This window comes from Saimiri boliviensis, chromosome 6 (genome assembly GCF_048565385.1).
Source record: "Saimiri boliviensis isolate mSaiBol1 chromosome 6, mSaiBol1.pri, whole genome shotgun sequence".
Taxonomy (NCBI): Eukaryota; Metazoa; Chordata; class Mammalia; order Primates; family Cebidae; genus Saimiri; species Saimiri boliviensis.
The window spans coordinates 78704823-78732646 of NC_133454.1; the positions used below are offsets into that span (position 1 = coordinate 78704823).

At 44.8% G+C, this 27824-nt stretch overlaps 1 protein-coding gene across 12 annotated transcripts in view; it reads right to left on the reverse strand.

Annotated features, from left to right (window-relative positions):
* Positions 1–27824, reverse strand: part of SCUBE2 (signal peptide, CUB domain and EGF like domain containing 2) — an 84914-nt gene that overhangs the window by 308 nt on the left and 56782 nt on the right. For 7 of the 12 annotated variants that reach the window (XM_074401070.1, XM_074401071.1, XM_074401068.1 and 4 more), the window contains 7 exons: positions 26964–27134; positions 23799–23966; positions 22926–23087; positions 20381–20578; positions 18708–18860; positions 14583–14662; positions 2114–2239 (listed from right to left, as the gene is read on the reverse strand). In XM_074401070.1, the coding sequence (XP_074257171.1) occupies positions 2114–2239; positions 14583–14662; positions 18708–18860; positions 20381–20578; positions 22926–23087; positions 23799–23966; positions 26964–27134 (1058 nt within the window). Of the gene's footprint in view, positions 1–2113; positions 13881–14582; positions 14663–18707; positions 18861–20380; positions 20579–22925; positions 23088–23798; positions 23967–26963; positions 27135–27824 lie in introns of those variants that run through there. The other 5 variants (XM_074401069.1, XM_039470807.2, XM_039470806.2 and 2 more) reach the window with 2 other exon arrangements.

Consider the following 27824-nt stretch of genomic DNA (forward strand, 5'->3'; position numbering starts at 1 on the left):
ACCTGATAACCTTCTGTCTGGCCTCCTGAATGCTCCCTGGTTCCATTCCAATCCATTGTTCACTGTACTGCCGGAGGAATTTTCTCAAACGACAACTGTGATCGTCTCACTTCCCTGCTAAGAGCACCTTAGAAGGCTTCCTATTGCTCTTAGGAGAAACCCACATTCTTGCATGATCTGCCTAGACCCTGTGTATCCACTCTGTACTTCAGCCTCAGGCCTTCCAGTTCCTTTCTGTCACTGTTGCCAAATGGCCTGCCTTTGACTGTCCTGTTCCTTCTGTGTGTAGTGCCCCTCCTACCCTCTTCAGGAAATTCCTATGCTTCGTCCAGACCTCAGCTCCACTATCATTTCTTTAGGAAAGCTTTCTCTCACCTTCCAGAGAGAGTGAAGTCTCTCTAATTATATGTTATGTCTCATGGATTTCACTTTCTGTGGGGGTGGAGATAGGGAGGTACTGGTTTGTTGATTAGTATTTGTCTCCCCCACTGATTGGAACCTCCAGGAAGGTGACTGAATCAATTTTTTTGCTTAGCATTGATGCCCTAATATGCAGAGGGCTCTCAATAAATGCTAGTAAAAGAATGGTAAAAGGTTAAGGTCATACCAAAGAAATCAAATGATAGAGCTGGCATCTATCCCCAGAACCTGTGCTGGGCTTCCTAGACCTGGAGAGACTGGGTTTGACCTCATGAAGTTTCTTTTCCTCTGTTCTGCCTTCAACACTTGCCCCAGTTTCAGAGAACACAGACTGTGGGAAAAGAAATCCAGAAGGTTGCTCACTTGACTTCAAGGAAGCACCAGGGCTGGATTCCTCCCTGTGTGCCCACCCCTTACTCTCCGCTACACACAGAAGACAGGGTCTTTAGGAGGCAGGTGGGATTGCTGTTCACCTTCCACTCCCCTGGCACACTTCCAGCGGTGAACAACAGTGGCTGCCCTGGCCCCTTCTGTCCTGTCACCTGGATCCCTGCCTGATCACTCTTCCAGGTGCGAGTCACCCAGGGAACAGTGAAAGACAGCTTTGCCTTGTCTATCTAGGACAGGTGCCTCTGAGCTTGGCAAAGCATCAGGACAGGTCCAACAGTGAGGGCCCCTAGGGAAGGAAGCCAGGCAGGTGGACACTCCTGGGGGGGAGTTGGAATCCTCACTTTCCAGCCTTTTTGGCTGAGGATGTCCTGACAAAAGAAAGGGGCTCTTTTCACAGCTGGATCCCCCTGGGAACACCAGGAAGCTGAATCTCTCTAGTTCAACTGGAATTTAGCCATATCGAGTGTTGCTGAAAAATAAATGGGGCCTGGCTGGAACTGGGAATCTTTTTGTGAATTCAGAACTCTTTGCTGTAGTAGGATTTGTGTTCTGCAGTTGGGTCTGTGGCTGCAGTACCTATTGCTCCCCTCACCTATCTGAGACCTTCCTTGGACAGACTGATACCATCACTGCCCTCAAGCATGGTTCAGTGTAGTGAGGCCAGCTCCTCCCTTCCCCCACATACTATGAGTATCTGCAGACTACAGACTGCTTAATTTAAGGAGAGTTATCTCTGAGTGGTTTATCCTGTTTGCCCAAATGGCTTTGAGTAGGTCACTTCCTACCTCTAAGTATCAGTTTCCATATCTGTAAAATGGATGTAGTGAGATTGCATATACAGTTGTGCTTGTAAACTCTCTAGGGCTGCACCAACAGAAAAGATTATTATTCTCCACATAGCCAACCAACCTCTCCTGCCTCATTGACCCATCTTGGAGGAAGTAACATACAACACAGTTATTAAAAACACAGGTGTTGGAGTCTAAGACACTAGTTTTGAATCCCTGCTCTGCTGCTTACTAGCTATGTGACTGGTTACTTCACCATTGTGAGCTTTCAGTTCTTCATCTAGAAAATTGTGCCAGTATCTCTACTTCTCAGGGCTGCTGTGAGAAATAAAAAGACAGATAGTATAATACATTGGCCATGTAGCATAGGCTCAGCAGAAGGTAGCAACCATCGCTACCTGGAACAACTTCAGGAAAAACTGTAGGTTGCAAGATGCTCAGATAGGAGCAGTACTCTCCTTTCTCCAGGCTTCCCTACAGAGTTTCAGACACAAAGCCAGACCTGAGAATCTTACCTTATCCTTAGAGTGGAGGCCTCCTGAGACAGGGGCTGGCCAGCTCTCTTCCTCTCCAGTGTCTCCAGATTCTGGATTTTCCACGTCCAATGGCTCTATCCTAAAGTTCTCTGCATCCTCCTTTGGCTGTTAGAGAAAGTGTGAAATTTCATACAATTTCATACTAGAAAATCCAGTGCTGTTTCAGTTAGAATGTTATTCATGTTATTCTTCTTATAAGTGACAGAAGCCCAGCTGAAAATTCCTTATGTGAAAATGCAAATTTTTCGTCCCCTTAATTAAAAAGTACAGAGGTTTCAGGCATGGCTGGATCCAAAGGCTCAAATGGCATTATCACTGTGTTTCAGCTCTGCTTTCCTCTGAGCTGAAGCCCCTGTAGGCAGATCCTTCCTGTCTGATGTCTATTTGCAGCTCTAGGCTTACAACCTATTCTCCCAGCAACCCTCTTTTGGGTCTTCAGCTAACAGAGAGGACATTAAGAATGAGAAACAGGATGAGTACGGAGGCTGGGAGGCCTGAAAAGTAGAGGAGGAGAGCAGAGGATAAAGGGGAGACTGCCAAGAAATTTTCCTCCCCATTCCCTTCCTACCCATGCATATTGCCCTTGGCCATACCCTGAAGTTAGAATGGCCACTCCTAAGACCCTCTTCAGGTACCACCCCATCCTTATAGCTGTAGGATCCTCCTCAGATGTCCTCACCATTACCCCAACTCCCTTTGGCAGGAAGATTCTTCAAAAAGCTATCCAGATGTGTGCCAGGATCTCTGGCTACATGGTACCCCTGACTTGGCACCCAGCCCTCAAGACTGTGTCTGCTTTGGCAGGTTAAAGCAAAGATAAGATATATTTCTGTCCTCTTCCTTCAGAGTGACTGCGAGCATCACCACGGCCTCAAGAAACAGGGCTGATGGCAGCCCTGCTGGTGTTTTCCAAAGTTGTCTGGGTCTTTTGGATCCATTCCAGTCAGCAATGATTTGGTTTCATATCCTGGAATGAGAACAGGCTTTGCCCTCAAATTAGACAGCAAAACAGGAGAAACAATGGAAAGAAAAAAGAAACTCAGTATCTGAAAGAAGTGTGTCTGGTGGAAGTTGGGAAGTGGGGAGTCTAGGCTTGGCTTTGAATCTGGTTTCACCCCTTGCTTGCTGTGGGACCTTGGCCAAATTACTGAAACTCTCTGAGCCTGTTTAGCCATCTTGCAGGGTTCTGTCTCATCTGACTGAAATAACATATAAAGCCTGGCACAAAGTGGGCTCTCAATAAGTATGGCCTGTTTCTCTTTCGTTCCCCTTTCCAACGTAGATAGAGAACCCAGAAAAAGAGTGGCCCTTCTAAACCCAGTGGGAAATTCTTCATATGAAAACAAGAACTCTGAAGATGGCAAGTCTCTCAGAATACAGCAAAGCATAGGCCTAACCCACCTGCTCCATATCTCTTTATGTCAGCCTCAGCCAGAGGGGACAATGCTTGCAGAGTGGCTCACACTGATAAGTAACCTCTGTCTATCTCAGGAGCACCGAGGGCTCTACCTCCTTCCCCCTAGGTAACTAAGCATGTTGCTTGGATGTGATGGTGTGCATGCTGGGCAAACCACAGGGCCTGGGGGCCAATGGTAGCAGAGCAGTGAAGTGCCCTGTGGAATATGTGTAGACTCCCAGGTATGCAAACATGTGTACACGCTCACGCACATAGTGTTTAAAATGACCAGTTTTCGCACTTCTCTACACTGCCCAAAGAGAAAAGTCATTCATGATTATTTAAAAACTTTAATTTGGAAAAAAATTGAAACTTACAAAAAGTTGTGAAAAATAAAAAAAATAGAAAGAACACCTGTAGGCCGGGCGCAGTGGCTCAAGCCTGTAATCCCAGCACTTTGGGAGACGGAGGCGGGTGGATCACGAGGTCAAGAGATCGAGACCATCCTGGTCAACATGGTGAAACCCCGCCTCTACTAAAAATACAAAAAATTAGCTGGGCATGGTGGCGCATGCCTGTAATCCCAGCTACTCGGGAGGCTGAAGCAGGAGAATTGCCTGAACCCAGGAGGCGGAGGTTGCGGTGAGCCGAGATCGTGCCATTGCACTCCAGCCTGGGTAACAAGAGTGAAACTCCGTCTCAAAAAAAAAAAAAACACCTATATATCCTCTTCACAGATTGCCCTTTAATAACATTTTACTCCATTTGTTTTTGGGGTGCTTATTGGCCATTTGTTTGTCTTCTTTGGAAACATGTCTATTCAAACCTCTTGCCCATTTTTAACTGAGTTATTTGTCTTCTTATTGTTGAATTGTGAGAGTTCTTTATATATTCTAGCTACAAATCTTTTATCAGATATGATTTGCACAAATTTTCTCGCATTTTATGAGTTGCCTTTTCACTTTCTTGATGGCTTCCTTTGACTCATAAAAGTGTTAAATTTTATTTGCTTCCCTGCAACACACACAGACACACTTTTTTCTGGACCATTTTAGGATAGCTTACATATACATTATGACCCGTTACCACTAATACTTCATCGTATATTTCCTAAAAATAGGGATTTTTCTGTTACGTAACCACAATACAGATAGAGGTTTGATAAATTTGCATTGATACAGTACTTTTATCTAAGCTACTATTCATGTTCTAATTTTGTCAACTGACCATTTGTAACACATTCCTCCATTACAGGATCCAGGCTAGGAGCAGGTATTGTATTTGGTTGTCATGTCTCTTTAGCCTCCTTTAATCTGGAACATTTCCACAGCTTTCCTTGTCCTTCATGACACTGACATTTTTGACATTCAAAATGTCAAAATTCAAAAATATCAGTGTCATTAAAAAGGGTTAACTGGTTAACACAAAAACCAGTTAACCCTTTTTACTGGTTTTTGTATGTGATGTAATTCACATACTATACAATTTACCCATTTCATACCATTGTACTTAATGTGTACAATTCAATAGTTTTAAATATATTCAGAGAGCTGTACAACCATCACCACAATGACTTCTAGAGCATTTCATCATCCCAAGAGAAACTTGGTGCCCATTAATCACTCCCAATTGCCTGCAGAATTCTCCAGCCCTAGACAGTTAACTTGTAATCCACTTTCTGTCTCTATGAATTTGCCTATTCTGGACAATTCATGTAACTGTAATCACATGGTAGCCCATGTGACCTTTGAGGAATTAACAGACTGCTCTCCAAAGCAGCTGCACCATTCTGCATCTTCACCAGCAGTGTGAGGGTTCCAATTTCTTCACATCCTCATCAATACTTGTTACCATCTGTCTTTTTTATTATAGCCATCCTAGTGAGGTCGAGATGGTATCTGATTGTGGTTCTGATTTATGTTTCCCTGATGACTAATGATATTGAGCATATTTTCAGGTGCCTACTGGCCATTTGTCTTCTTTGAAAACATGTTTATTAAAATTCTTTGTCCATTTTTAATTGAGTGATTTGTCTTATATTGACTTGTGAGAACCCTTTATATATTATAGCCATTGGTCTCTTGTCAGTTACATGATTGAAAACATTTTCTACCATTCCATGGGCTGCCTTTTCACTTTATTGTGTCCTTTGAAGCGCACAAGTTTTAAAATTTCATTGATGTGCAAGTTATTTGTTTTTTAACTTCCCTCCCCTTTTTAAAATAGAGCATTATTCATTTTGTGTTTGTCTGCATTTTTCTTGTACTGAGATTGAGGTGATGCATTTTTGGCCTGAGTACAGTATAGGTGATGGTATGTTCTTCTCAGGATATCACATCTGCAGGCATATGATATCCATCTGTCCTTTATTGGACATGCTAATTTTGATCCTCTGGTCAAGGTATTGCCTGATTTCTCCACTGCATAATTACTGGCTTTTTTCCTCTCCCATTCATGATGTATAAAAAGATGAAATTCACTATTCTCAATCTGTCCACACTCCATTGCACTTTGAGTTCTATGCTCTCCCTGGCACATGCTGCACACTGGTCAGACCCACCTTGGCCAGGCCTGTGTCCTCATGTCTCAAAAAAGGGCTTGTTCCACTGACCACAGGTTTTGTGCAAATTATTCACACCCTGCTACAGTGAGTGTCTTCATTGACCTTGCTTGCCTAGAGACCTGAGCACTGCCTTCTTAGACTTAGAAGGTGGATGTTGCCATGCTGGAAACATCAAATAGAAATAGGCAGTTCTGGAAAACATGATTCTAGGCTCAGCAAGGAGATGTACTGTGATCCTCACACACCAGGGGCTGAGGAGTGGAACTCAGAAAAAGATGAAGGATTGAGAGGCCACCCTGTGTTTGCATATTTGTGTCTGTGCTGTCCTTGACCTAAGAGAAGCTCAGGAGATTGAAAGAATTCATTTCACCTTCCAAGCTCAGGGGGACAGGTGTGTTTGGAAGGCGTTGTGTGAGAACCCAAATCAGGCATCATAGCCTTTCATTCCTACTTCAAGCTTTACCTCTTCTGTTGCTAGGACACTACTAGAAAACCTGTGACTAAAGAACTTTCCATTTCAGTGAAATGGGGGAAAACCAGCAGAGAGTGAACCCCGTTAAAGAACATATCTTGGGTTTGACTTCTAAAGCATCAAGAAGTGAAAGGTAATGATGAGGAAGAGAATGACAGTTAAGATTTATTGGGACCTTACTATGTGCCAGGCAATGTTTTAAGAGTTTTCCATGTATTAACTCATTTAATTCTTAAAACAGCTCTATCTGGTGGGTACTATCATTATCTTTATTTACCATATGAAGAAACTGAGGCATAGAGAAGTTAAATAACTTCTACAAGGTCACATAGCTAATAAGTGGCAGAAATGGGATACCCATCCAGATACTGTAAAGGACATAATGGGAGTCTTGGAGAATATGAGCATTATGAATCATAAATCTTAGGGAAGGTACCTGTCAGCGTGAAAAATGTGGAGAATGCATTTTCAGAGAAGTATATTAGGAATATTGGTGGGGATGGGGGGGATACTGGGTGAATGATGCTGCTTGAGTCATCCCACTTCTCATGGGTAGACTTAGTGATTGTTTATCAACCCTTTTTTTATTTTATTTATTTTTTTTTTGAGACAGCATCTCACTTTGTTGCCCAGGTTAGAATGCAGTGGCACAATCTCGGCTCAATGGAACCTCTGCTTCCCAGGCTCAAGTGATTCTCCTGCCTCAGCCTCCTGAGTAGCTTGGATTACAGATGTGCGCCACTACCACCCAGCTAATTTTTGTATTTCTAGTAGAGACAGGGTTTCACCACATTGGCCAGGCTGGTCTTGAATTCCCGACCTCAAATGAGCCACCCACCTCGGCCTCCCAAAGTGCTGGCATTACTGACGTGAGCCACCACCCTGGCTCTATCAAGCCTTCTATACTTGGCACCTGCATTACTCAAAACTCCAGTTTAGGTACCTGATGCGGCTGCTAAAAACTGCCTTCTTCAAGCTAAGTCCCCTGGAAGTAACATTGGGGTTCCAATGTGCTGTACTGTCCACAGTTTTATAGCATGATCAGGCATCACACACACAGCTGCATTGACAGTGTGTGCTCATGACCAATTTGTGGTCACACACGATACCCACAAGTCCGCAGAGGGCTGCACATAGCAGGCTTGGCCAAGGTTCACCACAAGCTCACACTCCGTACCCCCATGCTCTTCTGCTGTGCATGCTGTGTCAGACATTACTGGGTTCTGTCTTCTCTGGGGCATTGGTTCCAGTTCCTGCTCAGCAGCTATTAATTTTTTTCAACTACCACACATGTAATAAGGCAAAACCAGCACCAAAGCCCAAATTTGAGTTAGGCTTGTATTTCTACTTTTTGTATTTTGTAGAAAAAAGACAGAAAACTTCAAACTATGGCCCAAAATTATCCTTCAGCCCCAGGACAGCACATAGCATCAGAGAACAATTCAAGTCAGGGGAGTGTGGTAGGGAGCTCCTGGAACTACCAAGTGGTAAAACATGTGAGATTATAACTGACGGGTAGATTTTTTTCATCATCATTCCTTCAACTCCTTTTCCCTTCTGAGTCAGAACTATATATCCAGCCTACCCTGGTGCCTAGACTATAACAATGAATGAATGAATATGCTGTGTGTGTATATGAGATTCAGACCGTTTTGTTGATAGTTTGAAATGACCTAGATCAATGACTTTGGACTTGGTCACTAGTTTTTCTCTGCCAAGCAGAGAAAAGAAAGAGATCTAAACAGATAAACTTCGAGGGCTGTGTCAAACAACATGCAATCAATCAGTTGTGAAACCACAGCCCTAGTCCCCAGGGCCCCTTAGGTAAGATCTTGTCATGAATTATGGGCATGTAAAGTCTCAGGCAGTGGGATGGGACACAGAAACACAGGTCAACTCCCTGTTGCAACCACTAGATGGCACCTGTCTGAGGAACTGCCAAATGGCTTGTTCACAACTTGGAGCACTGGTCAGCTTGGCTTGACATGAAATGCCATGATCTTGCTGGGCGGATAAAGGAGCTTGACAGGGCCAGTGCTGCCAGGCTTGGTTGGAGGAGCCAGTGCTGTAGGAGGGGCCTGTATTCATGACTCTGATGATGAGCTCATCCTGTCTAAGACAGCAGCTCCCTCCCATCACCTCTTCATTCTCAGGCCTTTTGCCCTTCCTTATTTATAACACTCATCACTACTTGAATTTACAGTATTTGTTCACTTGTTTATCATCTGTCCCCCGAGACCGGAACCTAAATTCCACAAGGGCAGAGACCTTCTTTTGTTCCCTGCAGTATCCCGAGCTCCTACAATGTCTAGCACTTAATAGCCCTCCTTAAGTATATATTGCATAAATGAATGAATGAGCAAATACATAATAAGAAATCATTAGTAACTAAGTTCTGTAGTTGCATCCCCTTTATGAGATACTCTGAAAACCAAGCACTACTGAGTTACTGTCATTGTTTGCAGCGGGTAGGTTTAATTTGTATCCCTTTATTCAACTAAGGCAAACTGCCTATATTAAAGTGGTTTCATTTTCTGAATCTATTATGATGCTATTGTGTTCTCTGGAAAGTGTTCCCTGCTGAGTACTGATATATCTGTGGCTGTAACACTGATGTGGATCACAGGAGCAGCCTTGCTGGGTTAACAAGCCCCTGACGATGGTCTTCTGGAGGCTGATCGAGACTGCCTGAAGGGAGAAGGAAGCAGGTTGCTACAAATATTAGGACACCCCTGAGCTGGGCTCACAAGGCCCTGGAGTGGAAGATGGTCACAGAAATGAAGCCTTACCAAAGTCTCTTACGTTTCTGTGGATGGGCCCCTACTGGGCCACTCCTAGGACCTTAAATTGTAGGCACCTGATGGCTTGCCTGCTAGAGAGCGATATGTAACAAGCGTACCTCAACTTGATGAGGAACTGCTTTACTTCAGCCTGAGCTAATCCATTTGCCTCCCAAATGCTGGCTAGAAGTAGTGTAGACTTAGGTAAGGCTCTCAAGACCTATCCCGCTGTGTGAAAAGAAACAGATGCTGACAGTAAGAGGCAGCTCTTCAGGGCTGTGAAGATTACAGCTGGGCCTGGAATGACCCTGGGTTTTCCAGCACATAGGCCCACCAGATGTGGTGGTCTGCTGCAGGCAACAGCCCTGGTGCATCTTCCTGCAAAGATTTATGGGAGGATAAGCAAGTCCTTACACTGTGCTGTGTGCAGCCACTGCCTTTCCCAAGTTGCCACATGACATTTTAATATCACCTGCAAACCTAAATCCAGTGAGTGCCTACAGACGACACACTTAATAGCTCAGGGAATGATTCAGAGGAAGCAATTTTCCAAAGTGAAGATAATTGTCTGTTAGTGTGAAATGCAAACACTTTTTTATTAGCATTGGAAATTCAAGAGAGATTTTGTTAAATCCATAGATGTACTACTTCCGTAAATGGCTAAAGAACAATTTCTACAGCTGGAAAGAAGGACTCTACAGATCACACCCACTCCGAGTTCACCCATAGAACTAGCCCACTTGGAGGGAAGATGGAAGCTCAGCTCTGACCGCTTCCTGTTTACTTAATATGCAGCTCCTCTAAGTCCTGGTTCCTGTGCCCACGCAGGAAATTCCAGAATTAAGAGATCCCTGGTCTTCTTTTATTTACATGTTTCCCGGGTGACCTTAACCTGGGTAAGGTCTCATGCCTTTACTCTGTGACATTAAAACTTAGATTCCAGTCCTGACTTCTCCGGAGGCTTTGTATAAACACTTGCCTATTTGAATCCTCTAGGAGGACATCTCATAGGCACCTAGAGCCTGGAATGGCCAAAATGGAACTCTTAACCCTCTCCCCTTTTCACTGTTATATTACTGCATAAGAAGTCACCTCAAAACCTGTCATTTAAAACAGTAATCATTAATTTTGCTCACAAATCTGTAATTTTCCTATGGTTCAATGAGGACCGCTCCATGAAGCATCAGCTGGGGCAGCTGGAGAATCCAAGATGGCTTACTCATATAGCCGGCAAGTTTTGCTGGCTGTCACCTGGGAGCTCAGCCTGGCCGGGGGATGGAAGAACTGTGGTTCCTCTCCACACAGCCTCTCGCAGGCTGCTGTGGCTTGCTTCCTCACGACATGGTGACTGAGTTTCAAGTGTGAGTATCCTAAGGAGAGGAAGTGGAAGCTGCTAGTGTCTTAAGCCCTGGGCCTGGAAACTTTTAAAGCATTACTTCTGCCATGCTGATACTGGTCAAGCAGTCACAAAGACCAGATTCAAGGGGAGGGGACATAGACCCCACCTGTCCATGGAAGGAGCCTCAAGAATTTGCAAACATATTTTAAAACTGCTGCATATCCCAAACCTGTTCCTCCTCTTCTAGTCTTCTCCATCTACCAGTTTCTCTGGCAACTAGCAGTCATCTTTGACTGCCTTCTTTCCCTTAGCCCTTCCATACAATCCCCATCAGCAAATTCTGCTGACTTTCCCCGAAAACATGTCCAGAATCCTTCTGCTTGTCTCATCTCCACTACTACACCCTAATCCAGACAATGCCTTCATCTGCCACTTGGATGGCTGCTTGGTCTGTGGCAGTAGTCTGTAAATGGCTCTGCCTTCATGCTTGCTTCCTATTCACACAACAGCCAGAGCTACCCTTTTAAAACATAAAACAGATTATCTCACTCTTCTGCTTAAATCCATTCAGAAGTTTTGCAACATATTTAGAACTAACTCAAACCCCTCATTCTAGATTCCAAAGCCTGATGTGATCTTGCTGTGTCTGGTTCTCTGGTCTCATCTGGTACAACCTGCCTTCTCACTAGACTACAATATACACAAATGCTTGCTCCTGCCTGATAGTCTTGGCATTTGGTTTTCCTCTATCTGGAAAGCTCTTCCCCCTAATTTTCCCAAGACTGTTTTCTTCTTACCATTTAGTTTTCAGTTGAAATCTAATTTCCACATAGAGGCCGTCTATAATCCCCAATCCTAAAGTAGCCACACAGTCATCTGTTATAGTAACCTATTTTAATTTTCAGCACAGCTCTTACCACTAGAGGCTACTTTTCATGTTGATTTATCTGTTCTTTGTCTGTCTCTTCCCTCTAACACATAAGCTCCAGGAGGGAAGGGACCTTGTCTGCCTTATCACTGTGCATACCCGGGGCCTAGAAGAGTTCCTGGCAGAAGTTTGATAAATATTGATGCAGCAGGTAGAAATAGTATCTCCAGACAGCCAGCCCCCTGACAGGATCACAGCATGTCTTAGGGTAGTTGATGGTATAGAGAGGAAGCTCCAGGGCTCCAGTGGCTTGTGCATGTACTAGGAACACAGCTCTGGGGCATGGGGCTGCCCCATGGAGGATGCTCCACAGTGACTGGGTTTATGAAGCCTCCTTCAACCCCCAGAGTATTCCCATCCCTAGCCTTCTTGTGAAATCAGCAAGACAGGATCACACGGTCATGAGCACAAAGTTACTAACATGCTTGGACAGAATGGTACAGCTCAGCTCACCTCCACATCAGTGCGGTCACTAACTCGGGTTATATGACATTCGAATTTTCATCTTATGGTCAGTCTCAGAAATGTAGGCCAAGCTCCAGTATAACAAGGCCCAAGTGCTTGTTTTAATGCTATGTTTTTTAAATGATGATATTCAAACTTTTGAAGAGAAATCTGAAAATGAATATTTAGGGCCCATCCAAATAAAAAAAAAAGTTTGATTAGGGCTTTTTAAGAATCAATGTTATTAACAGGTTAAAAAAGCAACACTGAGATGAAAAGCAAGTTCAACTGTAATGAAGTCGTCTTTGTTTTCTTTCAAAATGCTTGTTAGACATTTTTTAATACTTTGGTATAGAGAATTGACTGCATAGAGTTGTTATTGAAATAACAAAACACTACAGTTGTAGGTGGTCCATCCATTAGGGAAATGGTGGCTTGTTTGATTGGATTCTTTTTTATTCACTGTAATGAGATTTTTGCTTGGGGATTTAAATGTTTAAAGATTCAGTAACACTGAAAATTCAAGTTCAAGAAATGATCGTGAAGCCCCACGGGGCTGACCCAAAGTGAAATGATGGTGTGGCATTTAGAGGGTATTTCAGCAGTGCTGTTACTGTTAGAGAATGAGACCACCCTTCAAAGGGCTGCTCAGGTCCATGGAGCAGAGTCCATCTCTCACATTTGAGAGTGAGGAAGAAAGGCATACGTGATAGGCTGGGTCTCACCACACCCACTTGGACCTCAGATCCCTTGTGATGGGAAGCCCACTTGGGGAGTAGAACCCTTGGCAATACTGACTTGGGTTTGGTGAAATCTCCTTTTCATGACAATCAATGATTCTCATCCGCTGAGGAAATCACATTTCACCTGAACTCCCCAATCCCGCAGGCAGTGGCCAGCAGAGTGTCCAAGGGCACAGCTGAAGGTGCAGAAGTTGGCACTGTGCTTTTGCTGCAGGGTGGAAGCTGGCAATGAGGAGAGCTGGCAATAAATGTACATTATTATGTCTCCAGAAGTGCTTGGTTTTATCTTTTTATTTCTAATTCTTTTTGCTTTAAGTATTTTTTTAATGATCACTGCTTAGAAGTCAAGCTCCTGAGATCAAACTTGTATCACACAGGCTGGAGAAGGCTGTGGAGAAACTGAGTCCTCCCAGGTCTCAAGGTAAGAGGAGGGAGCCTGCAGGGGTCTCCTTCCCTCCCCTCTTGCCTGTTCTGCCTGGTCAGAGCCTGCACACGAGTGCAGAGGGCTCTCTTAGAGAGGGCCAGGCTAGAGGAAGCTGAAGTTTCAGAATAAGCAGCCTCCTCTTCTGCGGCCTCCTTTCCACTACAGACTCCTTGAGGAGGAGTGAGACCCCAGAAGGACAGGTGAGTCTCACCTAGGCTGACTAAAGTCCAGCTCAGTCAGCCCTTGATGTATCCAGGACATCCGTCCACAGCAGTGAGAAGCTGATGCCACTCAAAGCCATTCTCAATCTATATCAATGATGCTGGGGGGAAAAAGCCAAGTTCAATTTACCAAAACATCTGTATTATCTATACAAATTGAACTCTAATGAGTCACTGATACTGGAGGCAGCAATATCCGACTGTGCTGACATGCAGAAGGCAGACAGCTCTGTCCCACCAACCCTACAGAAGAACATTTGTACTGACTGGCACCTGGGCAGAGTCATTTGTAAGGCCTCAAAAACCTGGACACTTTGGAACGTAGCAATCGGATGAAAGATCTTGGAAACATCTCTCGGGACTCCTGGGCTGTGTACTTGAAATAATTCTGGGGATGGGCCAGGACATCAAACAGAGCCTTGATAAGTTTCTTATCCTAAAAAGAACAGAATTTTTGTTACTGGGCCAAAATATTTAAATATGCTGATGTTTTGCCCATGGAACTGTGATGACCCAGTATTAGGCAGTAGCTTGCTTAGCTAAAAAAACACTTGCAAAAATTGTTTTCTCTGATTTTTACCTTCTTTCCAGTTTTTATTTTTCCTAATTTTTATTTTTATTTTTCCTAATTAGTTTCCAAGAAGTATGAATTACTTTTATAAATAAAAATTTAATATGTAAAAAACCTGTTTTCTTTTTCCCAGCCAGATGAGTGCAACACCAGGATTTGGGAATATTTACAGGATTAGTGATATCACAAGTATTTATTGCTAATTACTTATAAGTACTTACACTTTGGTGAATTTTAGGCTCGAAGTATACATAAGGAGCCAAGGATCCTCAACTATTTGGAATTATTACAAAAACACTATTTGCTGCTGGTTTGGATTTACAAGCAAATTTCTCCCTGTTCCTCCACAAATTTCCAAATTAAAAAATACAACTTCATTTGACAACACTGAAGACAGCAACCTGATTTTTTAAAAAATTAAGTATGGTGAAGGTACAAAACTGACCTTGGCCCAGCACAGGCTCCATGTCTGAAAGGCGGCAACCCAGAGCAGGAAGAGAAGCTTCTCCAATAGTACCTGGGAAGCTCTATGGATAACTGCCATGTCCACCTGAGTCATGCACTCACCTTAAGTATTTCCTGATGGTTCTCAGATGCGTAGAGCCTGCCATCTCGAACTATGTCTTCGATGAGTTCCTGGTAGTCCTCTGTTGGAATAAAGAACATGTTTTGCATTCTTACGCTTTAGTTACTTCCAAACTTGCTCTTTCACTTTTTAATAAGGCTCTGAGAAATGTCCCTTCTGTGGCTGCTGTCACTTACCATTCTGCTACTTGAGAAGGCAGTCAGAAGAGAATTTCCATAGACTCCCACCACCTCTCTTCACCTACCAGCATCTGCACCCATCTTCCCCGTTCCCTCTTCCCTCAGATGAGCCTCTGTGCATCCAGTCAAGGCTCATCCCTCCACTTAGTATGCCAGGCCCGTCTTCTCTCCCCAAATCAACAGCATTGTTCTAGTAATTCTGCTGTTTCTTTCCTTCATGATACATTTTTCTCTCTATTGGTCTCTCCCACCAGCATGCAAAAATGCTGTATGTCTCTGACTTTAAAAATCCCTCCCTTGACTTCATTTCTCCCTCTAGCTTCCATCTCACTTATCCGCTCAAAAATCTGTTTAAAAAAATTGTCGGCACCCACTATCTCTGATTCTTTTCCTTTATTTCTCTCTTAAACCCTGTTGAATCAGCTTTGGCCCCCATCACTCCCCCAAAACTGCTTGGTGAGACCAGCCATGACCTTCCTGTTGCTAAATCCCAATGGTCAGTTCTTGGTCTTCATCCTCCTTGATGCATCAGTAGCTTTTGGCCTGGCTGGTTACTCCTCCTCCTTGATCCAGTGCTTCACGGAGCTTCCAGGATACCATGCTCTCTGGTTTTCTTCCTGCCTTACCTGTTACTTCTCTGAGGCTTCTTGGCTTTTTTTCCTCTTCTCTCTGACCTTTTACCAAAGGAGGATCCCAGGGCTTAGTCCTTGGTCTTCTTCTCTTCTTTGTGGACACTTACTTCCTGGTGAGCTCATCAGGCTTTCTTTTCCATCTCCACCTCCTGCCTCCCCCTTTTTTCTCTGTCCTTGTATTATGTAAAACAATCCAGCTTCTTATCCACCGAGAAAAACTATTCTCTCCTTTATTTGAATGGAGCTGGAAGGTGGAGAATTTGGCTGGTTGGGGAGGAAGAAAGCTGTGTGTGCTCTGTCATTAATATCTTTTGTCCTGATAGACACATTAAATGCAGTGCAAGCTGTACTTCTCCAAATGCGAATCTTCCCTCCTTTGAAGTCTAGCTTATTTCCTATAGTCATCATTCAAATCAAGCATGTGTAAAGCACAATCTTTTCCAAATTCCAGACACAGAAAAAATGCCTCTTTGTATGCGTATCGTGTTCGACAAAGCCAAACACATTATAAGAACATCACTGAAATTGTGTGAGAGGAGCTCTTGAAAAGTTTCTCTCAGTTAAGGGGTGGCAAATGGAAAGTAATGGTATAATAGTCACTATTACTAATTTGCTATGTTTGCCATAGCATTGGTCCTCTGTTAGTGTGGTGTCTTATTTGAGCGAATACAAAACATGAGAATACATTTTCTTTTAATCTTGAATTCCTCGCAGCAGTGTCTCTCCTCTTTTTGATGATGGGAATTTACCATTAAGAATGTCAGCTATCGCCGGGCGCAGTGGCTCAAGCCTGTAATCCCAGCACTTTGGGAGGCCGAGGCGGGTGGATCACGAGGTCAAGAGATCGAGACCATCCTGGTCAACATGGTGAAACTCCGTCTCTACTAAAACTACAAAAAATTATCTGGGCATGGTGGCGCATGCCTGTAATCCCAGCTACTCTGGAGGCTGAGGCAGGAGAATTGCCTGAACCCAGGAGGCGGAGGTTGCGGTGAGCCGAGATCGCGCCATTGCATTCCAGCCTGGGTGACAAGAGCAAAACTCCATTTCAAAAAAAAAAAAAAGAATGTCAGTTACCATGCTGATTCTGCTGTACTGGAAAACTAGACAGCTGTTTGCCACTCTACCGAATGCTTCCAGACTGCTAACATTTAAAAAAAATAATTATTCTGCTTTTAAGAACACTGTGTTTCCTTACTTGCTCCAACTCATTAGAAATGCAGCAAATTACAGGTAAGAATCCAGGCTCTGGAGTCCCAAAGACCTGGTTTAAACCCTCCCTTGCAACCTTGCCATGCTGGGACCTCAGCCAGTTCCTTAAATCTCCAAGCCTGAGTGGCCTCATCTATAAAATCAGGAAATAATCATGTCTACTTTATGGAACGATTGTGAGGAAAGCAGCATATAAAAGGTATTTCAGCATGTACCTGGCAGTCAGTAATGCGTGTCAGCCCCAATCACAGTTCTCACCATTCTCTAGCACTAAGCGGGCCAGTCTGTAGCAGCCTCAAGTGCACCTTCTAAATGTGATTTCTATTCTTCTGGGTTTGAAAAACAGATATCAAACTTTCTGGAAATAAATGTTTAAAAAAAACAATGGACTCTGAGTGAAGGCCTCGGGAGCTTCTCTGTGGGGAAAACAGTGGTTTCCAACTATTCTCTACTGTGACACATGCGAGACACACTCTTATTGGCCTACCGTGCATTATGTGTAATTTTCCCCAGTTGGAGCTATAACTCTTTTTTAATTAAAAAAAAAAAAAAAAGATGTTTTCATGTGTCACAAAGGCAGCATTGAGAACAGCCACATTTATTTTGGAGTCTCAATGTCTTTTTGCCTTCTTTCTGATTCCAGATAAGAGAGGTTGCCAGTTGGTTGGTTTCGGGTAGGTGATGTTCTCTGTCTCTCTCAGCAGAGCCTCGTGGGAGGCATTTGAGTCAACCCCAGGAGTCAGATACTAAAACTCCTCGTCTTGGGTGTTTGACATTATTTCAGGCAACTGTAGGACAAAGATCATGATCCTTGCTTTCGTTACTTTTCGGGAAAGCCATAGAATATTGTCTTCCCAAACGCTTTTGGCACTTGTCTGCCTAAAAATCTTTGGTGGCTTCCTCTAAGATTAAGTCTGTCCTCCAGAGCTTGGCCCTGAAGACTCTTCACAGCCTAACCCCATTCCCTTCCAGTCTCCTGTCTCAATGCCAAGCCTCACACGCCCTACCCACTGGCCAAATAAGACCATTCATGTCCACAATACACCAGATATGTCATCCTTTGACTTATGTCCGTTCCTCTTTCTGAATGTTCTTATTCCCCATTTATGCTCAAAATGTGTATGTTCTTTCAAGACCCACATCTCTCAAGACTTTGCCCTATTCCTTCTAAAAGCTCATGTCAAATTAACTGCTGCTGCTTCTGCTGGGCTCACATAGGGCTTAGTGCTGTTATAGCATCTATGACAATATATATATATATATATTTTTTGTGTTTCTCTCACTAACTGTGTTAACTCCAGCACTTAGCCCAATGCCTGACAGTAGATGCTCATTAAATATTTATTGGATAGGTGAACAAATAAGTTCATGAAGGAACAGATGACTCCTCTCCCACAGGACTGTGTGGTCCTTCAGGACAAAGGTCCAGTTCATTTTCCGCTCCTAGTAAATGTTTGCCAACCAAGTCTCAGAGCTAGGTAGGGACCTAGGGTTCAGATGGGCCACTCCTTCATCTAACATGAAGAAAATGAAGCCAGAAGTCATCTGATTTGCCAAGATCACATAGTGAGACCGTGGCAAAGCCAGGACCAGAACTCAGGTCCTTTCCGCCTCAGGATTCTACCTAATAAAAACCACAATCATAAGAAATTAATATTTACTGAACAATTACTATATGCCAGGCACTGTCTCAAGTCCTTTAGGAACTCTCATTGAACTCTCGAATAAGTCTAATGATTATCCTCATTCACACATGAAGAACAAAAGGCTTAGAGATGGTAGCATACACAAAGTCACAGAAGAGATCATAGCCAGGCTGATCACAGTCTGACTCCAGGGCCCATGCTCTTACTCACCAAGCTATGCTCACTTTTAATATATTTTCTAAAACATCGTTGCCTCCTGTTGTCAGTGTCCCCAAATGCCTGTTAAAATTTGGCACCTGTGAGTCAGCAATGTCTTTTCCCCTCATCCTGCCTGCCTTTCTGAGCGAGTGTGCTTGTCAGCAGTCTGCCAGCTGGCTCCAAAGTTGGCTCTGTTCAAAGCAGAGAGGCTCTTTCCATGTGCTGCAGGCTGTGCTTACCATCATACGTCACGTATGGGACCTGGAACCCTCTGGCACTGTTCCCTTCGTTGGACTTAAACTGAATCCATAACTTCTTTGACCTGGAGGTGAAGGCGATGGGGCGTTCATAGGTCTGGCAGGTTTCATATGTTGTCACAGAATTGGATGAAGCTGCCAAGGGAAGTTGGAGATGGGTGGGGTTCAAGACTCATAGCACTGACCAGGCATACAATAGACGCTCATCTTTCTAAACACTCAAACCGTACAACAAGTTATGCTCAAGAGCTCTTCAGGCCCAGCTGAGCCATCCTAAATCAAAAGTCCTGGAAACAGTGTAGATTCAGCTGGTGACTGTGGGCCCCCGGGGAGGCTGTGCCTGAAAGGCCTGGGGCTTGGCAAGCAGCAGCAGCCCAAGCTGTGCCACCCACTGTAAGAGCTGGGTGAGGGCCTCCCGTTCAGAACTGACCTGCTGTCATCTAATCATCATCACCACCGTTTGCTGCCTAAGACCAGGCAGTATGCTAGGCAATTTATGGGCTTTGTCTCATTTAATCTTCTGAAAACCACAGAAAGTTGGTACAACTGTTATCTTTTCGATAATTAAATACTTGCCCAGGGTCATATAGCCAGTATGTGGTAAAGCAAGGATTTAAACCTATACTTGACTTCAGACATTGTAACCACTAATAAAAAGAGCAAACATTTATATAGTGGCTCCATGTGTCATCATCATTCTTTTTTTCTTTTCTTTTTTTTGAGACAAGTTCTGGCTCTGTTACCTAGAGTCCAGTGGCATGATCATGGCTCACTGCATCCTCTACCTCCCAGGCTTAAGCAATCACCCACCTCAGTCTCCCAAGTAGATGGGACCACAGGTGTGCACCACCAGGCCCAGCTAATTTAAAAAAATTTTTTGTAGAGACAGGGCCTCACCCAGGCTGGTTACAAACTCCTGAACTCAAGTGATTCTCCTGCCTCAGCCTCCTCCCTCGGCCTGGGATTATAGGCATGAGCCAGTGCCTGGCCTATTATTCTAAGTGTTTCACAACTGTGAACTCCTTTAGTCCTTATAATAACCCTATAAGCTAGCAACTGTTATTAGCCCCATTTTAACAGGTAAGAAGACTGAAGTGCAGAAAGATTCAGAATGTGTGCCCAAAATCACAGAACAACTAAAAGGTGGAACTGGGACAGAGATCCAGGTAACCTGGCTGCAGAGCCCCTCATTACACTCCCTCTAAGCTGTGTTGACAGCAGTCTTCCTTTATGGACACTGGGCCCTGAATCAGGATAGGAGGACAGGTCCCCACCTGGCCAGGCTCCGTCAGTCCCCAAGTCATCAGTTGCTACTCAGCATGAGGGCATGTCTGTGGCCAGCACTGGAAAATTCTCACTGGCTCTCTGTGTCCTTGTGGAAGAGGGTTCAACACAGCCCAGTGAGCACAGCGGGGAAGACTGACCTGCAGGATCACTACCTCTGGGTTCCAGCAAGATGTTTCAGTGTGTGGTTTGTTTACATTTTGTCTCTCGCCAACTCTATATCATGTTCCCCCTCTGTTCTAATATGGAGGTGACATTCTAGGCCTGCTCCTCACATGGAAAGCCTGGGGAGCAGGTCATCAGGCTTCCCAGTGGGCATGGGGCGAGGTGGAGGAGGGGGGAGGGCGCGGGAAGGAGGGAGTGAGACGCACAGGTTTTCCGCATCACCAGATAGTCTCCACAGTCATCCTCTATGGGCAGGAAGATCTCAGGGACCACGATCAGGATGCGGCGCTTGGGGGGCGGGTTGATGGTCCATGTACACTCGGTGTTGGCTGGGTAATTGCCTGGGTAGTTTGGGGATTCAATGTATCCAGTGAAATCTCCCAACTCCCCTCCACATCTTCTGTCTGGAAAAGAAAATGCCCTGAATTATGGCACGAAACTGTCATCTATGTCCTGACCACCGCTAGTTTGCTGAGCCCTGCAGCATCCCTGTCACCTCCCAGGAATGGGACATGAAAATGATACCATCTGGGAATGAGTCTGTCCTGTAACACCCAGGTTCCCCTGTGGCAGCCAAACCATTACCTCCCAACAAGGAGTCTACCCCTCTGAGTTCTTGAGGCACTGTTTTCTCATTAGCCTGAAAGTGTTCAAGGTCAGGGCAGGTATTTGTAAACAGAAGGATAAATTTAGCTTTCAATATTTTGTTTACCAAGTCCAAGTGTCAGAGGAACCATGAGACAACTTCTAGGTCTCTCAAAATAGGGGAAACAGAGCTGATCGCTCTGTAGAGATTATCTGACCCTTTTTCAGACCTTTGTGAAGATAAGTCAGACATATTTTTCACTTTTCTCTCTGGTCAAGACCACATTTTATTTTTTATTCATTTTGAATTTTAAATATTTTTTAATTTTTTTTGAGATGAGGTCTCTCTGCTGCCAGGGCTGGCGTGCAGTGGTACGATCATGGCTCACTGCAGCCTTGACCTCCTGGGCTCAAACCTCCCAAGAAGCTGGGGCCATATGCAAGTGCCACCATGCCTGGCCAGTTTTTTTTTTTTCTTTTTTTCATTTTTTTTTTGTAGAGACAAGGTCTATGTTGCCCAGGCTGGTCTTGAACTTAAAGGCTCAAGCTATCCAGGCCTCGTCCTCCCAAAGGGCTGGTACTATAGGCATGAGCCACTGCACCCAACCCATATTTTATTTTTAAAGAAGGAAGAAAACTCAAATAAGTTATCAGTAGATACAAGGCATGCTGGATACTTATACATGGCACCAAAGGCAGAGGCTGCACACACACATGCACATATGCACAGACCCCTCCCTCACCCACAGCGCCCAGCCACATCTTCATTCATCTAATCCCACTCATCACAGAAATGTCACCCAAAGCTCTGAGAGCTCAGAAATGAGACAGACACAGTCTTTGCTCGCAAGGAGCTCATTACTTAATACTGTCAGGTAAGTCTATGCAAGAGAAGATGTCGAAGGGATTACTTTTTCCCTCTCTTGTTACGACTGGGATTTATTGTTACTAGCAGAAAAAAAAAAAAATCTATAGGCTTTTCTTCTTGGAAGAAAAGAGGAGGAAGGGGGAGCCACGGAGCCAAGAACTGCCTTCAGTACTAGGAACTGTGCCATAAGGCTCTAGCAGGGCCCCCATGGGGCCAACCAAGGGCCAGGTGGTAGAAGACAAGGGAACATTCATCTTGGTATGAGGAAGAATTTTCTAACACTTTCTGAACTTTCTAAAGTCTAATTTACCAACAAGCTAAGATACAAGGTAGCGCACCTCCTGTCGTAGCAGGTATTCAAGAAGAGACTTGATGGAAGGCTACTTATAAAGATGCTGTTAAAAGGACTTCCTTGGCATAGAAAGAAAACCAGATGACCTTTCAATCATAAGGTTTGAATGATTCACTGCCTCATTCAGTCCCAAGCTCCTCCAGTTTAGGGGGGCCTCTTTGCTTCTCTGATTGCTGTCTTAAAGATTAGCTGGGATTTACTTTTGGCCTTTACTACAGAGTTTTTGTTGTAATTTTGGTTATAAATAATGGCTTTTAAAAAAACACCCCAGACGGCAAGTCCTTAAATGATTTGCTTCCCCCTTCCTATAAAACACAAATCAGTCTGCTCAATGTCTATCCAAGGCTCCACCTCCTGGTCTGCCTGAGACTCCCTTCAGCACATTCTAGCCTGAGGTCCAGGGGTCTCCTCCGTCTGTGCCTCCCTCAGCTCCTCGCTCAAACATAAGGCTCTTTCTCCTGCTCTTTCCCCATCCTCTCCATGAAAACCTTCTCACACCCTCCAGAAGCCTTTCCTCATCTCTCAAGACAGTCAGTCGCTCCTTCCCCTACAGTCTCACCGCCTGAGCTCCTTGCAGGGTCAGCGATGCTGACTTATTCTGCTTGCTATCAACCAAGTTCCCAGCAGAATGCCAGGCACCTAACAGGTCCTCAAACAATGTGTGCTGAGTAAGGCTGGACTGAAATTATGCTCCAGGGAGGAAATCAAGATGAGTACAGCTGGTAAGTATGCCCGAGGAAGGAGCCAGGACCAATAAAGATGAGTCACTCTGCACGGTCAGGCCCTGCTCTCTCTCCACATTGGTCTGCATGGCTGTGAGCTAGGCTCATAACATCTATGTGGTTCCGAATGAACTGGACCTCTGCCCCGTGCCCCCTGCTCTGAGTTGGACCCAGACACATATGTTCTTAGCCAGGACTGTGAAAAGCCTTAGAGAGAGACCTACTTTTACACTGGGTTATGTTTGTGGAGCCATCAAAGTCAGTCATCGTATTTCCTGGGCAAGAAACACAACTATTTTTTCCAAATTCAGGCTGGTATGTTCCCGCTGGGCAACGAATACATCGGTGAGTGGTGGTGTTGTAGAAATGTCCAGGTGAACACTGAACTGTGGGCGAGGGAGGGTGAAAAGAACAGGAAAAAAAGACTATTTTTAATCAAATGCAGCACAAAAGATTTTAAAGTCTGTGAAATAAATTTTTATGTGCAAATGAAGTAGGACTTTCCTACCAATCTGGAGCTGATCAACACTTAATTCCCTAAACAGGCAGTTTGGATAGGGCTCATGAAACAGAGAAATACAGAAGAACAAGATATGTGTGTATCTCCAATGAGTTTATGGTTCATGCAGATTTTCAGGCATCAATTATCACAACTCAAGTCTTCACACAGAGCATGTCTGTGAGTATGGGAGGCAGGCAGTTGCAGAACCGAGGCTGGGTTTAGAGTTGGGCTCCCTGGGAAAAGGCAGCTGGAGTAGGGTTCTGGAGAAGGAGTACTGGGGGGAAGCTCTAGGTCAGGGCACCGAGATGGAGGAGGGCTGGAGGAAGGAACCAGGGGAACCTGTGTACCAAACTGGCTCATCAGTGCCTGACTGTCCCTTGTCAGCCTGTCCAAAGTGGGTAAGGTGGCTGAGGACAGCTTGTCCAGTGAGTTCCAGTGCCCCTGCACATCCTGCCAGGGGTGAGTGGAGCTGGGATCTGAACCCCCAGCCACTGAGGCACTGCGTCAGGCTGGGCTTGATTAGAGCCTCACCGGACTCCCATGATACTTGGAAGGGAAATCCAGCCCTAGAAAAAGGCAAGCGGCCAGTGCTCACCTCTGGTTTCACAGTCCTGAAAGGAAGTAGCTCCCTGATGTTTGGTGGCAAGGCCTCCTCCACAAGGGAAGCAGGAAGTTCGGCCAGCTTCAGGCTGGAATGTGCCTAGGGCACAGAGCTGGCAAGGTGCAAAGCCATCTGCAGAATATTCACCAGGTTGGCACAGACCTGGAAGGACCAATAGCTTTAGGTGAGCAAGGCCCCCAGGCAGACCCTTGCCCCCGACTCTCCAGATGAGATCAACTTCGGTCCTGTTGCCCCATGCTGACCTCAGTTCCCACCTCAGTCAGAGAGCATACAGTCAATGCTGCCCTGCTTCTGACCCTGAGGCAATGGCATATGAGTGCCTGATGTTTACACACAGAGCTGCACAGCACAGCTGTGCAAAGCTGGAAAACAAAAGTCAAGTGTCAACTGCTTCCAAAGTATGGGAAGGCCTGATAGTTCTCAGGCTTAGGCCTACTCACTGGCCAAGCATCCCCTGCAATGCAGGAGAGAGTTCGCTGCCCTGGAATCAACTTAGTAATTAGACCGAGAAGTACCCCCTTACCTAGCTGATTACATCCTAGTGATATAAAGAGTGACCCGGCCTGGGCTTGATGGCTCATCCCTGTAATCCCAGCACTTTGGGAAGCTGAGGCAGGAAAATCACTTGAGCCTAGCAGCTCAAGACCAGCCTAGGCAACATGGCAAAACCCAATCTCTACAAAAAATTTTACAATTAGCCAGACATAGCGGCACATGTCTGTAGTCCCAGCCACTCTGGGACTGAGGCAGGAGGATCACTTGAGCCCAGGAGTTCCAGGCTGCAGTGAGCCATAATTGCGCCACTGCACTCCAGCCTGGGTGATCCAGCAAGACTTTGTCTCTATCAAAAACAAGAAAAAAGAGTAGGCCTGGCACTGTGGCTCATGCCTGTAATCCCAGCACTTTGGGAGGCTGAGGCGGGTAGATCACGAGGTCAGGAGATGGAGACCATACTGGCCAACATGATGAAACCCCGTCTCTACTAAACACACACACACACACACACACACATACACAGCTGGGTGTGGTAGTATGTGCCTGTAGTCCCAGCTACTCGGGAGGCTGAGGCAGGAGAATTGCTTGAACCCAGGAAGCGGAGATTGTACCACTGCACTACAGCCTGGGAGACAGTGCAAAACTCCATCTCAAAAAAAAAAAAAAAAAAAAAAAAGAGTAACTCAGAGTCTCCCCTGTTTTAATGATACTATTTACTAAGTTAGATCTTATACACGTTACACCTGGGACAAGAAACACAGCCAAAAACGAAAGGATTTCTAAAAGCACATGTTCCCCAGGAATTAGTCATTGGCAATATACTATCAAAATCTGCTCTCTCTTATATTCTTAATCATCTCTCCTCCATTCAATCATAGTGGTCTTATTTTCCCCATAAGTTATAGATATGATAGCATTTCAAGAACACACACCCTTGGGAGGAGCCTGGAGCCTGTCAGACCTGGGTTCCGATTCCACATCCTGCCGTTGGCTGTGTGACCTTAAAAGAGTCACTTTAGCCTCACAGAGTTGTAATGATTCTATGAATTATTCATAGTTCATAATTCATATAATATACTTAGCATGATGCCTGGCATAAGTAAATATTCAACACCTGTTAGCTATAATAAGCAGTATTACTAATATTCTTATTGCTATCATTTTTTTTTTTGAGATAGGGTCTCACTCTGTTGCCTAGGCCAGAGTGCAGTGGCACAATCACAGCTTAGTGCAGCTTGACTTACTGGGCTTAAGCAATCCTTGCACCTCAGCCACCTTAGTAGCTGGGATTACCATGTGCCACCATGCCCAGCAAATTTTTTAAAAACATTTTTTTCCACAAACAAGGTCTCACTATGTTGCCCAGGCCGGTCTTAGGGTTAGGGTTAGCCACCTGAGCTCAAGTGATCCTGAACCCAAAGTGCTAGGGTCACAGGTATGAGCCACCATGCCTGGCCTAAATTTTTCTTAATAAGGTCACATAGGCTGAGGGTGGCAGTTCATGCCTGTAATCCCAGCACTTTGGGAGGCACCGAGGTGGGTGGATCACCTGAGGTTAGGAGTTTGAGACCAGCCTGGCCAACATAGCAAAACCCATCTCTACTAAAAATACAAAAATTAGTGGGGGTGTGGTGGCATGCACTTGTAATCCCAGTTTCTTGGGAGGCTGAGGCATGACAATCACTTGAACCCAGGAGGTAGAGGTTGCCGTGAGCCAAAATTGCACCACTGCACTCCAGCCTGGGTAACAATGTGAGACTCTGTCTCAAGAAAAAAATAAAAATAATAAGGTCACATACAAGGGTGAGTGGATGCCAAAATGTCCCTCCTTATCAACATTGCAGTTAGTTTTGGAGTTTAATAACAGGCCAAAGATATGACAGGAGTCACACAATCAATATGAGGATTTGATTTTTAAGCCAGAAACAGCCTTGCAGTTGAGTTTGGAGTCATTTAGGTGGGAGTCACTCTAAGGACAGCTGCAGGAGCAGCACAGGGAGCCTTGTGTACTCCGCCATGGCCATCAGATACAAATCACCATTCAGATCGCACCTGCCGTTGGAGTCCACAGAGTGTCAATACAGCCAGCCCTTCTCCCATTTAATAAAAGGCAGACATTTAACAATAAAATAAGTAGGAAAGCCCACAGAGCTTGAGATTGACTTCAAAGTTAACATCTTGTAAGAGACGATTAAAAGCTCTTCACAGAGGAGGTCCCAGTTTTAAAAAAATAAACAGATTATTTATTTTAAATAAAAAAGCTACAAATTTGAGACTAAAGATGGAAAAAACCCCAGACCTCCTCTCATTTTAACACTTTCAAACAGTGCCTATAGACACAGAACTCACTCAGATTGCAGGTGTACTTATTTCCAGTGAATAAAGCACCCAGTTGCAAGACTTACACTCTTCTGCTAGTGTATTCTGCCCCATCTTCATCTATTTGCTCAAATGAGTATCTGCCCAGCATGTGTCAGGCACTGATCCCAGGCACTGGTAAGCCAAAGATGAATCAAACCAACATGGTCCCTGCTTGTAGGAAGCCCCAGGTGAGTGTGCACGGTCTGGAGTCCTTGAGATGCCTCTGTCTAAACAATGACATCAGAGATGGGAGGAGTAGGAAGGAACAGACAGCATCCTTACCTCCACATTCAGACACATTCCAAGCTTCTGGGGTCTTCATGGCCCCAGAACTTCCTGGTCTTGGGCATGGTTCACAAATAATTTGTCCTTCCTCATTTTGGAAGATTCCATTTGGACATAAAATGCAGCGTTCTTGCGCTCCATCATAATAGGTCCCAGCCCTGCAACTGACTAGCCAAAAGGGAAACAATCTGGTCAGTGTGACACAAAGGCCAAGGAAGGATGATGTGAGTTCTAGAGATGAAGGCAAATAGATGATGGCCCTGACCACACCACCCCCCATGCAAACTCCCTGGATACACAGCGTGCCCTGCCTCAGTTCTCTCTGCACACCTCTGCACAGCATGATCCCTATCGCCCCTGTTAGAGGTGTTTACAGGTCCGTCTCTCCCAAGACCATGAGCTCCCTGAGGACAGGGATCACAGGGGTTCTAATTATTTTTGTAGCACAAGCACTTGACGGTTGAAGAGAGATTTTTTAAATCCTGGATCTCCCTACTTCACAGGGCTTTTGGAACCATTATAAAGGTGAAAATCATTCATTGAACATAGGTCTAGTGCTAAAAAAACAGAGTGTTATTAATTCTGTCTGGTGGCATCCTGAAAGGTGTCCTAGAGGAGGTCACATTTGTGTCAGGCCTTGAAGGATGAATAGGATCTTCCCAGGCGGAAAAAGGAGGCAGGTTCGAAAGGTTCATGCATTAAATCGGGAGGAGAGGAGAGAAAAGGTTGGGAATAGACTGCAGAGGTTCTTGAGTACCAGGCATTTGGATTTTATTCTGCAGGTGAAGAAATCACTGGAAGGACAGAAGCCAGGCATGGTGGTGTATGCCTGTAGTCCCAGCTACTGGGGAAGCTGAA